Source organism: Acinonyx jubatus, chromosome D1 (assembly GCF_027475565.1).
Source record: "Acinonyx jubatus isolate Ajub_Pintada_27869175 chromosome D1, VMU_Ajub_asm_v1.0, whole genome shotgun sequence".
Classification (NCBI taxonomy): domain Eukaryota; kingdom Metazoa; phylum Chordata; class Mammalia; order Carnivora; family Felidae; genus Acinonyx; species Acinonyx jubatus.
In genome coordinates this window covers 49,801,771-49,815,130 of record NC_069390.1, presented here as the reverse complement: position 1 = coordinate 49,815,130, position 13,360 = coordinate 49,801,771, and the positions used below count along the sequence as shown (strand labels likewise).

General features: G+C 39.2%; 1 protein-coding gene across 1 annotated transcript; it reads right to left on the bottom strand.

Annotated features, from left to right (window-relative positions):
* Positions 1–1,764: 1,764 nt before the first annotated feature.
* Positions 1,765–2,709, bottom strand: LOC106986483 (olfactory receptor 10A3-like). Its single transcript, XM_015084647.2, has one exon. It carries the CDS (start codon positions 2,707–2,709, stop codon positions 1,765–1,767), a length of 945 nt encoding a protein of 314 aa, XP_014940133.2.
* Positions 2,710–13,360: the final 10,651 nt, after the last annotated feature.

The window sequence follows — 13,360 nt, the reverse complement described above, 5'->3', positions numbered from 1 at the left end:
ATTCTGGAGTCTCCCCACCTTGAGAAGACCCTCCCTGAATCATGTATCCCTCTCTAGGTATTGCCCTGTACCCATCTTCCCCTAACTCAGAACCTCTGTTCTGAGCTTGACCTATATATCCCAACTATCTACTTGACTTTGACTTCACACTGGTATCTAAACTTTACTTGTCCAAACTTGGATTTCATCCCCCAAACTCTTCCTTTCCAGTGTTCCCCATCTCAGCAAATGGAAACTCCATCCACTCTCTGCTCCAACTAGAAATATGTGTTCATTCTTCACCTCTCTCTTCTACCCACACCCATTCCCCATACAATCCATTACCAAGTCCTGGCCATTTGACTTCTTAAGTATGGGTAGAACCATCCACACTGCTCCAATTCACTGCCACCACCTCAGCCCAAGCACATCACTCTCAATTGGGTTATAACAATTGCCTTCCCTGCCTATTTCCACTCTGGAACTGCTTCCATCAATTATAAGCCAGAAATACATTTTAAAAGTATGAACATATCCATGTCACTGCTTTGCTTAACAACTCACGACCCACCTGTCATTGGTAGGTAAGTTCAGAGTTCTTGCACTGACAAGATTTTATTTGGTCTGGCTTCTGCCTACCTCTTCATATCATCCCTCCCTCACTCTACAGTCTCCTTCCTTTACTGGAATGACATCAAGTTCCTTCCCATCCAAACCTTCATACCCATCCTTCTTGGATGACTCCATCCCCTTCCCCCTCACCCTGGAGTTGAGCCTGGATAACTCCTACCTGCCTATGAGGCTCAGTTTCAATGCTGCTTTCTCAGGGAAGCCTTCCTGGTCTTTCCAGTGACCCTGCTCTCCCTGCACACCCTCCAGGTAAGATAAGGTCTTCCTGTGATGATCTCAGGGTGTATTGTGCAGTTTCTGTTTAATAGTTATCACAACTATCACAACTATAGTTATATTTTAGTGTGTGTATTTAATATTTGTCTCACACTAGATTATCTCACTAATCTTTGTGATCTCAGGACCTGACACAGTCCTTGGTTCATATAAGTCATTCAACAAATGTTGTCAAGTAAATAAATGACCTTCAGAAGCAATCCCATGCTGCTTTCTAGTCACACAGTACATGAATACATTCTAAGACAACCTGAAGAAAGCTAGATGTGGTCTATAAATTCTATACATCCCAGAATGGAGGGAGTGTGATCTCCCTTCATAAGGAACTGCTCTTTTCAACTCCTACATGGAAAAGATCTTCTCTCCAAAGATTAAAAGACCATCTCTTTATTTGTCGTTTTCTTGGAGCTCAATCCAGTCAGTAGGACAGAGTGGGTTTTCAATGCAAAAATGAATTACATTTTTAAAAAGTGATTAGGTGATATTTATAAAAGTTTGCAAATTTATAGCTGTTTTGGCCCATCAAATCCACATTGTAAAACCTACTGTGCAGGAATTAAAAGCACAATATTTATATTTGTATAAAACTAGTTTCTTTATTTAACACACTTCAAGGGACAAAAAACTAACAAACACTAGTATGGCCACCAATAAACAAATTTAAAGAAATGTTTACACCCAATATTAACAAATATTATACATCTATGAAAAAGAATAAAACATTATATATGATGATAGCCCTAATATATTATCAAATATGTAGAAATTAGAGGTAAAGCGTAGTCAATACCAAGAAATGCAAACTGTTGCCACCATTTGTTACATTTAAACAGAGTTTAGTCAGGCAGCGACCAAATAGCACATAGCTTCTCAGCACAGTCAGAATATATGTGAATCCACCTTTCTTTGCCACAATTTCATCAAAGCTTTTTTCATCTCACTGTTTCTCAAGCTGTAGATCAGTGGATTCAACAGAGGTGTAAGAAGTGAGTAGGACAATGACATCACCTTCTTGGTTTCTGGGGAATAGCCAGATTTGGGTTGTAAATAAGTCATACTGGCTGTGCCATAGAAGAGGGTCACAGACGTGAGATGGGAGGCACAGGTGGAAAAGGCCCTTTGCCTCCTGGTGGCCGATGGCATCTTCAGGATGGCAAAGAGAATCCGAACATAAGACAAGAGGATCAACACGAAAGGAACCATGATAATCAAAACAGTGCCAGTGAACGCATAGATTTCAAACAGAAAGGTGTCTGCGCATGCAAGTTCTAGCACTGCTGGGGTTTCACAAGAGATGTGATTGATTTCATTGGGGCCACAGAAGGGAAAACTGAAAACCCATGTAGTCTGCACAGTAGCCACCATGATCCCTGAGACCCATGAGAACATTACTAATTTCATGAAAACCCTTTTGTTCATAATCATTGGGTAGCTCAGGGGATGGCAGATTGCAGCAAATCGGTCATAAGCCATCGCCCCCAGGAGAAAACATTCAGTCCCACCAAAAAAAAGAATAAAATACATCTGTGCAAAACAGCTCACAAATGAAATTGACGTTTTCTCAGTGGAGAGGACCACCAGCATTTCAGGCATAATGACTGCACTGAAACTCACATCCACCACAGACAGGTTCTGCAGGAACAGGTACATGGGAACGTGGAGGCTCTGTTCCAGGGAGATGATGACTATAATGATGGCATTTCCCACCAGAGTCCCAAGGTAAACAACCAAGAAAACCCCAAAGAGCTGCTCTTGGAGTTCAGGAAAGTTAGAAAAGCCCAAGAGGATGAATTCAACCACAGAGCTTTGATTTTGCCTTTTCATTTCAGTGGTGGAGAGTATATTATTTTTGTGGACATATGTATATAAATTATGAAGTCACGGTCCAAAAGCTAAGAATCTGTGTCTGAAATTCACCCCAGATACTCTCGACAGAAGACATAAAAAGGAACACATCCTGACTAAATTCAGTTTGGCAGTTTTGGAAATGGCCAATTAGTTGGATTAATAAGCTTTTAAAATAAAAAGGAGGAAGTGAAGAATACTGGCTCAGAAGTCTTGTCTGAAAAGCAAAACATAATATCAAAATGTTTTTGCAACTTAATATAATTTGATTTTAAACATAGCCTTAAAACAAACATAGATATTTTATAACCGAGGTTCCATTCTCATCACATTGCTATCACTATCACCTCTTGTTCTCAATTTTATATAAATAGGTATTTTTAAAACTACAAAAAATAAAGTATTAAAAAGTATACAAAGGGGAAAGGTACACAACAAATTTTAAAACAGCCTAATGAATCAGTGTTATAGCACAGTTGATTAACATTTATTATAAATATTCATCATGTTCAAAATACCTGTATGAAACTTGGTTAAATATGAAAACTCTGCAGGAACCTACAAATGGGTTTCTAGTTAGATGTACCTATCTTAGATGATCTGTAAATAGGGTGTATTGCCTTCAGGCTTATTGATTTTTTAAAGGCTGTCATGGCCAATTACATTGAGATTGGCCTACATGGGAAATTTTAAGGGCCAGTTCTCTATGGCTAATCCTTGTGACCATGATAGTGAAGAATCATCCAATTTTGATCATTCTAAATCTGTGATTTGAACATTTATTCTCTGTCTCTCTCTGTCTTTCCTCTGTCTCCTTTTATCCTTCTCACGAGTTAATGGAATCAACAAACACTGATTGAGCACCTACCATTTTCTAGGTTAGGAATCTCAAGGACACAATGGATTCCTCGTCTCAATAGACAGCTGGAAACGCTATATAAAATAGCATTCCACTGTTACGTCAGTACTCCAATATTATGTCTTGTTCTGTGTTTCTCCATTATCATTATCTCCATTTCTCCATTATCATTACCAGCAGACATTGTATCTATATATTAACGAGGCGGATATAATTTACACGTATACACAAGTATAAATTACATATTTATAATATTTATAGATTATATATGTGTAAAATCTACCTCCATCTCTAAATTCTAAACTCCAGGAATACAAAACTTTGTTTTTTTTCTATGCTATTTTCCCAATGTCTACAACAGCCCATACCCAATAAATGATACTAAACCAACATTTTATGAATAATGGAATTAAAAATGAGGAAATCCAATATATATGTAAGGAATCCAATGTTGAAAAGAGTGAAACCAAAAACAACACAGTTAGGAAGCAGAGGTAAAAACAAGAGGGCTATTAGACATTTCTGTGAGGGATCCAACTCTTCTGAATGGAGAAGGGGGGTGAACAACTACAACCATAGCATGTCACCAGTAGAAGATACAGTAGGTAGAAGAAGGAAGGCATAAGGAGGAGGGAGGACTCATTCAAGTCAAGAGTATTGGATGACATCCTAGCATTACAATGGAGGCCTACTGGCCTTTGTGTGATATTTTGAAAACCAGGACATATACGCTGTGGGAGATGAAGAACCCAGGAGAACAGAAGGACACAGCAAGCTAAAGACATTTCATGGAGTCTTGAGAAAAGACCAGTAGGATATTAAGAGTAGGATATTAGTGGAAAGCAAGTTGATTTATTTATGAATTTGGCAATATCATTCATTAAAATCACATGTCCATATTAACTATGCTGATTATAGTTTGCATTTTGAAAAGTCACCAGAAATTAGTAAAATATGGTCACAGGATCAAACACTTAAAACCCATTTCTAATGAGAAAAACAGTAATGTGTATTAAGGTCCAAATATTTAAAGTGGTAGGTTTTGAAAATTGGAAAACTTAAAGCATAATGTAAATAAAATAGAAAAACTTTGTAGGACTGATTGTAAGCATCTGATGAGGGCAAAAAATGTTCACAACTGGTAACAGATCACTGACTACAGTGGCTGCACCTTTTCTCTGTAACTTAGAGACCCTGATGCTGTCTTGGAGAATTCCTGAAAAGAAATATTTAGCCAGAGCACTGCCTAAATAGGCTTCAAACTTTCAGATGAAAAGGTAGGAGTTGCACTTATTTACCAAGTTCCCTTCCAGTTGCAAAATTCTAACATTTGATGATTAGTGTGTGCAAAGTCTTTATACCCCTAATTATTGCCCAAACTTTTCTCTGCAAAGAAGGGAAAGAGAAATCAGCCAGCTTCAAAGCCAAGGAGTCCATGGAGTCAAATGTGTCAGCTCTGTCTAGTGACCCCTGAGCACAGAGACATCACTTCAACAGCATCTCCAATGATCTGCTGGAGAGGAACTATACATGGGAAACCCACAAACACATACACACAGCCGGATCCTCCCTTTCTTACCTACTGACTCTGTCTCTTTAAATTTCTAAATACTTTATCTGAAGTTTAAATTCCACTCAAAAGCCACCTTCTCATGAATACAGTTCAGTGCTTCAGGGCGCTGATTCTAGAACTATATATGACATTGAATCATATGCCCTGTAGAATCCTTCCCTGGAGAACTTGGAATCACTTCATAAACACTTTCTCATATTTTGGCATGATGACTGAAGAGGCTGGACCTTGGCCCCACAGGTGAGAAACCTCAAGAGCACACACCTGGAGCACCACTCCTTCATAGTCCTTTGGGGAATAAATGCCTCTTCACACAAGAGACACAGTTCACCACCGCATCTCCAATAGCAGGTGAAAAGAGAGTTGACTAAAGGTCGTAAATGGGGAAAGGAGAGATGAGTGGTATGACAGTGTGAGCAAAGGCAGGTGAGCTAGAGGTGGATGATGATTGGATGGAATGCACAGTTTGGGCAATGGTGGGAAACTAGCTATGGCAAGTACATTGAAGCCCAGGGGTAGAAAACTGATTGCTTACTCCTAGCATCGAAGAACCTTTGATCATTTGTAGTAGAAATATAGAACCACTGAAAATGTTTGACAAAGTGTCGTTACAGTTGATTTCATCAAAAGAGCTTTTAAAGTAAGAGTCAGGAGTACTGAACTAGCTTGTATGATTTGAACAAATCATGTAACTTAACTACTTCTCTAACTTTCTCTGTAAAATAAACATAATGCGGTTAATCTCACTGAGTATATGTGAAAATCAAGGGACTCAGGGATCCATCTACACTAGCTTGAACAATCAAGGAGACCATTTGGCTCAGTCCCCACAGAGTGAAGACATGAATCACTCTGAAGACTTGGATCAGTCCTGAACTAGATAGATGATGAGACTGAACGCAGGTTACCTTTTTCTCTTTCTCACTGCACGTCTCTGGAGCAGCTTCCGTTCTCAAGGAAGCTCACCTCCCCTGGCAGCAATAAGGCTGCCAACAACACTTAGAGATTCATTGTGTCTACTCTGTGTCCATGGGAAATGTAGCCCTTATCCTGAGGAAAAGGGCTTTGCATTCCCACATTCCATCCAGGAATGTCATTCACCCTCCTGGAATGACACCCCAGGCATGAAGCATTCACATGCACCAAGCTTGGGAATTCTGCCTAAGATGTATTCTCCCTGATTCTTAACCCATGTCCCTTGGGCACTTGTGTCACACATGCTCTGTTTCTTGATGTCAATGGTGATAACACAGGTGATATGCAGTTTGGGAGAGGTCAAGATGTAGAGTCAGGATTTGTGCACTTCCTACGGGTAGATTAGATGTCAATGAAATGTGTACAAGTATGTCAGATACATGCAAAAAGAGATAAAAAGGAAGTAATATTAATGTCAAACTATAATTTTATAGCCAATAGTACTAAATAGAAGAACAACCAAAATGTAGAGAAATTAACCATTTCTCAACACACCATCCTCAAAGATTGGCAGACAAAATAGACCATACAGACATAAAAATGAGAAGGTTATAATAATAAAAAGGTTGATTTAACAGACGGTAATGAGAGAGTAAATATAAGAGAGAAACAACATTTTTTACATTGCTAACTTTATGTTTTCCTCCCAAAATATGTATATGATATTTACAAAGAGTCATCATATACCTGTCAGAATGAAAATATAAATAAATACCAAATAGTTGGCATTTGTACACATGACATACTCATACACCAAAACAGCAGAACAACAGCCAAATGTAGAAAAGAAAACTAAAGCCTTGGAAATTTCAAAACACCCTGAAAGTATCTCTTTAGCTAACAGGATGTTGGAAATGAAATTCAGGCCACTAAGATAGCATTTGCAAATGAACTTATCACATTTTCATTTATCGGTGTGTCCAGAACTATACTCCTAGTCTTCCCCTAAACCTGCTCCGCACTCAGCACTCCTCATCTCAGGGAACGGCAGCTCAAAGCTTCTAGTTCCACAGGCTGAAAATCAAGGAGTCATTTGTCCTCCAAACCCATGTCAATGCCATAACCTATCTGTGGCTCTGTCTTCAAAACACAGCATATCCATTGTGAGCATTTTCTCTTTCTTTGAGCTAATACCCTGGTCCAAGCTACTTTTGTCTCTCAATCGGATAATAGCCATGGCCTTTCAACTTCTCCTTCCTGCCTTGCCTCTGCTCAAAACCCTCCAACAGCACTCTGTCCCCTTTGGTTGGAAGCCAAACCCATGGATTAACGATCTCCTCCCCCATTATTCTGTGAGCCAGCTCCATTGCATCCCCTTGTCCCCTCTCACTCAGCCATTCTAGACTGCTTGCTGGTCCTCGATTCCAACAGCTATGTTCTCATCTCATAGCTATTGCCTTTGCTTTGCCCTGCACACGGACTCTGACTCACCAAAAGACTAACTCCCTTATGCCTCTTTGCTCCAGGGACAGCTTCTCCAGGACATCTTCCTAAGTCAACATATGCAACAATCAACTCCAGCCCCACCCTACTGTCCTGATTCATTTTTCTCCACAGCATTCCTCAGCACAGATACATCTACATCAGAAGGACACGGGAAGGTTAGGAACAAAAAGTTGGAGAAAGATCTTCCAAAATGCTAACCAAGAGAAATTTAGATAACTATATCATTATCAGAGCGAGAAACATTACTAGGGATGAAGAGAGTCACACTTCGTAACGAGAAAAGGTTCAACCCCCCAAGAAGATAGAACAATTCTAAATCTGTGATAAACAATAATATGGCTGCAAACATAACAAGCAAATATGGACAGATACACAAGGGAACCTAAAGCACTATCACTCATAGCAGGAGACTGCAGCATGCCTCTTTGCGTAATTGATAGAAGAAATAAATAAAAATCCATAAGGACAAAGAAAATATTCACCATACAACTTACTCTAGCACACATAGAGAACTGGGTATCCAACACTGGGAAGAAAGCACATCGTCTTCAATCACATGCAGGACGTGCTCAAATACCTGACAATAAACTGAGCCACAAAGAAATTATCCACAACTGTTAAAGGATTTACACCATACAGGATGTTGTGCGACCACAATGCTATTGCCAGGGCGTCTATAATTGAACATAACTGGGAAATAGCAACCTGTTTAAACTTGAGGATTACTTTTGTAAATAACATCTGAAACACAATGAATGGGCAAGAAAATTAGAAAGTATTCTGCAGAAAATAATAGTGAAGCACAGAAGGCATCCACTGCACAAAAGTAGGCATGAAAAATGATGAATTAAGTGTGTACTTCCAGGTGTTAGATAAAAACAACAAAACATAGGAAAGAGATAGCGAAGAGCATTCATGAAGAAGCATCTCTTAGTGAAATGGAAAGTCAGCACACATAGAGAGAGGATCAAAAAAGCCAAGCCAAACACAGTTCAAAGTCCAGTAAATCATAAACCTGTGGTTGGATTAATAAAAGATAGAAAAGAAATATAACCATCATCAGGAACTTTAAAACTGGGCATCACCACTGAACGTGCAGACATTATGAAAAACATTGTGCCATAAATTTGAAGGTTAGATCCTACGAATGCTCAGAGATATAGAACTTACCAAATTGCAACTAGAACAGAAAATTTACGTCCAAAAACTATTCAAGATATGAACTTGGTAATTAAAGCCTTACAGAACAGGAAACCCCATGCTTAATAAATTTGTTCATAAATGTTACCAAACATTGAAGGAAGAAATAAATTCAATCCTCCATAAATCTATCAGAAAATTAAAAAGGGGGTAAAGTTCCCAACTACTTTTGGAGGTAGCATAACTGTAATATCAAAACAGAACAAGGACAGTGCACAACTGGAAAATTTGCAGGCTAATCTTCATGAGTGTGGATACAGAAATCCTAAAAGGGAATCAGTGGAATGTATATTAGAAAGGTAATACATTGTGACCAAGTTTATTTAGTCCCAGAAATGCAAAGTTGGTTAAATATAGGAAAACCAATCAACTAATTCACCACATTAATGGATAAATGGAGAAAAGTCTCCTAATCATTATGATTGATACAGAAAAGTTATTGAAAAACTGAACATTTTTCTCTACATCCTCTCCAACACTTACTATATCTTATTTTTTTGACACTAACCATTCTCACAGTTATGAGATGATATCTCATTGTGGTTTTCATTTGCATTTCCCTAATGATGCGTGATGTTGAGCATCTTCTCATGTGTCTGTTGGCCATCTGTACATCTTCTTTGGAAAAATGTCTATGTCTTCTGCCTATTTTTAATTGGATTCTTATTATTTTTTTGGTGTTGAGTGAGTTGTGTACGTTCTTTAAATATTTTATATACTAACCGTTTATTGGATATGTCATTTGCAAATATCTTCTCGCATTTAGTAGGTTGCCTTTTAGTTTTGTTGATTGTTGGCTGTGCAGACACTTTTTATTTTTATATAGTTCCAATAGTTTATTTTTGCTTTTGTTTCCCTTGCCTCAGGAGACATATCTAGACAAATGTTGCTACAGCCAATGTCAGAGTAATTACTGCCTGTGTTCTCTTGTAAAATTTTTAAGGTTTCAGGGCTCACATTTAGGTCTTTAATCCATTTTCAGTTTACTTTTTTGTATGGTGTAAAAAGTGGTCCAATTTGATTCTTTTGCATGTAGCTGACCAGTTTTCCCAACACCATTTGAAGAAACTGTCTTTTTCTTATTGCATACTTTTTGCCTCCTTTGTAAAAAATTGATGACCATATAATCATGGGTTTATTTCTGGGTTCTCTACTCTGTTCAATGGATCTATGTATCTGTTTTCATGCCAATACCATACTCTTTTGTTTACTACAGCTTTGTGGTATATCTTGAAATCTGGGATTGTGATGCCCCAGGTTTTTTCCTCTTTTTAAGATTTCTTTGTCTATTTGGGGTCTTTTGTGGTTTCTAATTTTAGGGATTAATTATTAAAATTAGTTCCTAATTTTAGGAATCCTAATTTTAGGATTATTTGTCCTAGTTCTGTGAAAAATGCTGCTGGTATTTTTGTAGGCATTGCATTAAATGTGTAGACTGCTTTGGGTAGTATAGACCTTTTAACAATATTTGTTCTTCCGATCCATGAGCATAGAACGTCTTTCCATTTCTTTGTGTCCTCTTCCATTTCTTTCATCAGTATTTTATAGTTTTCAGAGTGCAGGCCTTTCGTCTCCTTGGTTAACTTTATTCCTAAGCATTTAATCATTTTTGGTGCAATTGTAAATGGGATTGTTTTCTTAGTTTCTCTTTCTACTACTTCACTACTAGTGCATAAGAATGTAACAGATTTCTGTATTTTGGTTTTGTATCCTGCAACCTTACTGTATTTATTTATCAGTTCTAGTAGTAGATCTAAAAGACTATTGAAGAAATCATTCAAGGGGCTCCTGTGTGGTTCAGTCAGTTAAGCATCTGACTTTGGCTCAGGTCATGATCTCACAGTTTGTGAGTTTGAGCCCCACCTTGGGATCTATACTGACAGCTCAGAGCCTGGAGCCTGCTTCAGATTCTGTATCTCCCTCTCTCTCTGCCCCTCCCCCTCCCCCCTCTCTCTTCTCCCTTCTCTCTCTCTCTGTCAAAAATAAATACACATTTAAAAAATTCAAAAAAATCATTCAAGGAGCACCTGGGTGGCTCAGTTGGTTAAGTGTCAGACTTTTTTTTTTTTTAATGTTTATTTACTCTTGAGAGAGAGAGAGGGACAGAGGCGCAAGAGGGGAAGGGCAGAAAGAGGGGGAGACACAGAATCTGAAGCAGGCTCCGAGCTGTCAGCACAGAGCCCAACATGGGGCTCGAACTCACGGACTGTGAGATCATGACCTGAGCTAAAGTCGGACACTCAACTGACTGAGCCACCCAGATGGCCAAGTGTCAGACTCTTGATCTCAGCTCATGTTTGCTCTCAGTGTCATGAGTTCCTGGTTCCGTGCTGTCAGTGAAGCCTGAAAGGAAAGAAAGAACGAAAGAAAGAACGAACGAAAGAAAGAAAGAAAGGGAGAGAGAGAGGGAGGGAGGGAGGGAAGGAGGGAGGGAGGGAGGGAGGGAGGAAGGAAGGAAGGAAGGAAGGAAGGAAGGAAGGAAGGAAGGAAGAGAAAGAAAAGAGAAAGGGTGGGGGGAGAGAAGAGAAGAGAGAAAAATCATTCAAGGAACAGAGATGTGAATAGTATCTAGCTCATATAGTTGTTGTGAGTATTCAATGAGAGAAGAGTATCTGGCATTTGACACGATGCCTGACACACAAGACCTTCAGCTTGCGATCCTTTTGTTGTTGTCTTCTGTAACTACTATTACTGTTATTGTAGCTGATCCTCACAGTATCTCAAATGGTATTATTACTATCCTCATGCTTTTATGATTGAAGAAGCTAATGTTCAGAAAGGAGAAGTAACTGGCAAAACATGGAAGATGGCAGAGCCAGTGTTTGAGACCAGGGTTTTATTTTTGTTTTTGTTTTTTTTAACGTTTATTTATTTTTGAGACAGAGAGAGACAGAGCATGAACAGGGGAGGGTCAGAGAGAGGGAGACACAGAATCTGAAACAGGCTCCAGGCTCTGAGCTGTCAGCACAGAGCCCGACGCAGGGCTTGAACTCACTGACCGCGAGATCATGACCTGAGCCGAAATCGACTGCTTAACCGACTGAGCCCCCCAGGCGCCCCCCAGGGTTTTTTTTTTTTAACTCTTGCTGTGTGTTCCTGGTGTTTCCTCTTAAACCACGCTATCCCTTCAATCATATTCACACATACGTAATTAGCAAAGATGAGAAATGTATACTTAATCTATGTTTGTGTTTTCTAGCTCATTAAACATTCTACTATATCCTTCAAACATGCTTTTGACAAGCATATAACAGCGGTATAGGTTCTTTTGTTTTATCTGCTTTTGTTGCCAGCCAAATCCATAGTAAGTAATATCTATTTCCACATGGTTTTGCCTTGGTATATCGCTGGAAATTTATACTTTCCCTCTTGCAATTTAAACTATCTATACATCAAACGTTTAGACACATTGCGGTGGATATGGAAATGTGCTGCTCAGATCCCTCTCCAAGAATAGACTCACAGCCCAGGTGAATGCAGAGGTGGTGATTGACTGATACTTGCCCCTTCATGGTCAAACTCAGCTTCCAAGCCAAACCACACTCTTCTGGGAAAGGCCCCTGGTCAACAAATGAGCATGGGTCTTATTAATTCTGACCCACGCAGGATGCCTCTAATGGACAATCCAGAGCTCCCTGTTGGGTGTGCAGAAAACTTTTCCAGTCCTGGTTGGCAGTCAAAGGGCTTATCCAGCACAATCTTGTTTCAGCCCTTTATCTTTCCCAGGTACTTTCCTTCCCTGGGGAGACCCCATCTCAGTGTCTGCTTGTCAGAGAACCCAACCAGCGCAGATGGTACTTAAAGAGTCAGTGAAAGCAGACAGTAAAATAGGGTTTGGAGACTGGCTCTTTACCACCTGGCTGGACTATAGATCCCATCCCTTCTGTTATGTGGAGTGTAGACATCTCCCAGCACAACAGGAAATTCAGTGATAAAAACTTTCAGAAATGATAACTTGGAATTATATAACTATGGAGGGAAATGTACTGGCTGGTGCAATGATTGAGGCACTGAAATGTAGGAGGGGATGGGAGATAATACATCAAAAGACAACAGAATTTTATAGTTGTTATAAAATTTCTTTGACCCCCACAGGTAGATTACAAAAAAAGCTGAGTGTGGTGAACAAACCATTGAAAACTAAGTGGGAGAGCTTTAGGGAAGGCAGGCAGGTGGAACTCTTCAGAGGTCGTCAAGATGGCCTAATCAGTTTGAATGAAAAAGCACACGTCAGATTTTATGCTATGAAGATGAACTTCTTTGAGTTTTTGTCTTGCACTTTATCTTACTAAGCTAAGGACATCTCTACATCCCCACCATGTGTCACTTTACAAACATTTCTGTTTAGCTTAGAAACTGGGTACAAGTTCCTACTAGGAATAAAAAAAAAAAATCCCACTCTGCTGCATAAAAGAAAATTTAGATAAAAGGCCATGAAGAAAGGACAGGGTTTTCAGAGGGAGAAAAAAATTAAGGACAGTTGGGACATGGGAGAAGTAAGGAAGGCCACCATAAGGAAAGGGAGGTCTGCAGGGAGATTAAGAATTAGTTGAAAAGTGGAGTGAGAAACATATCAG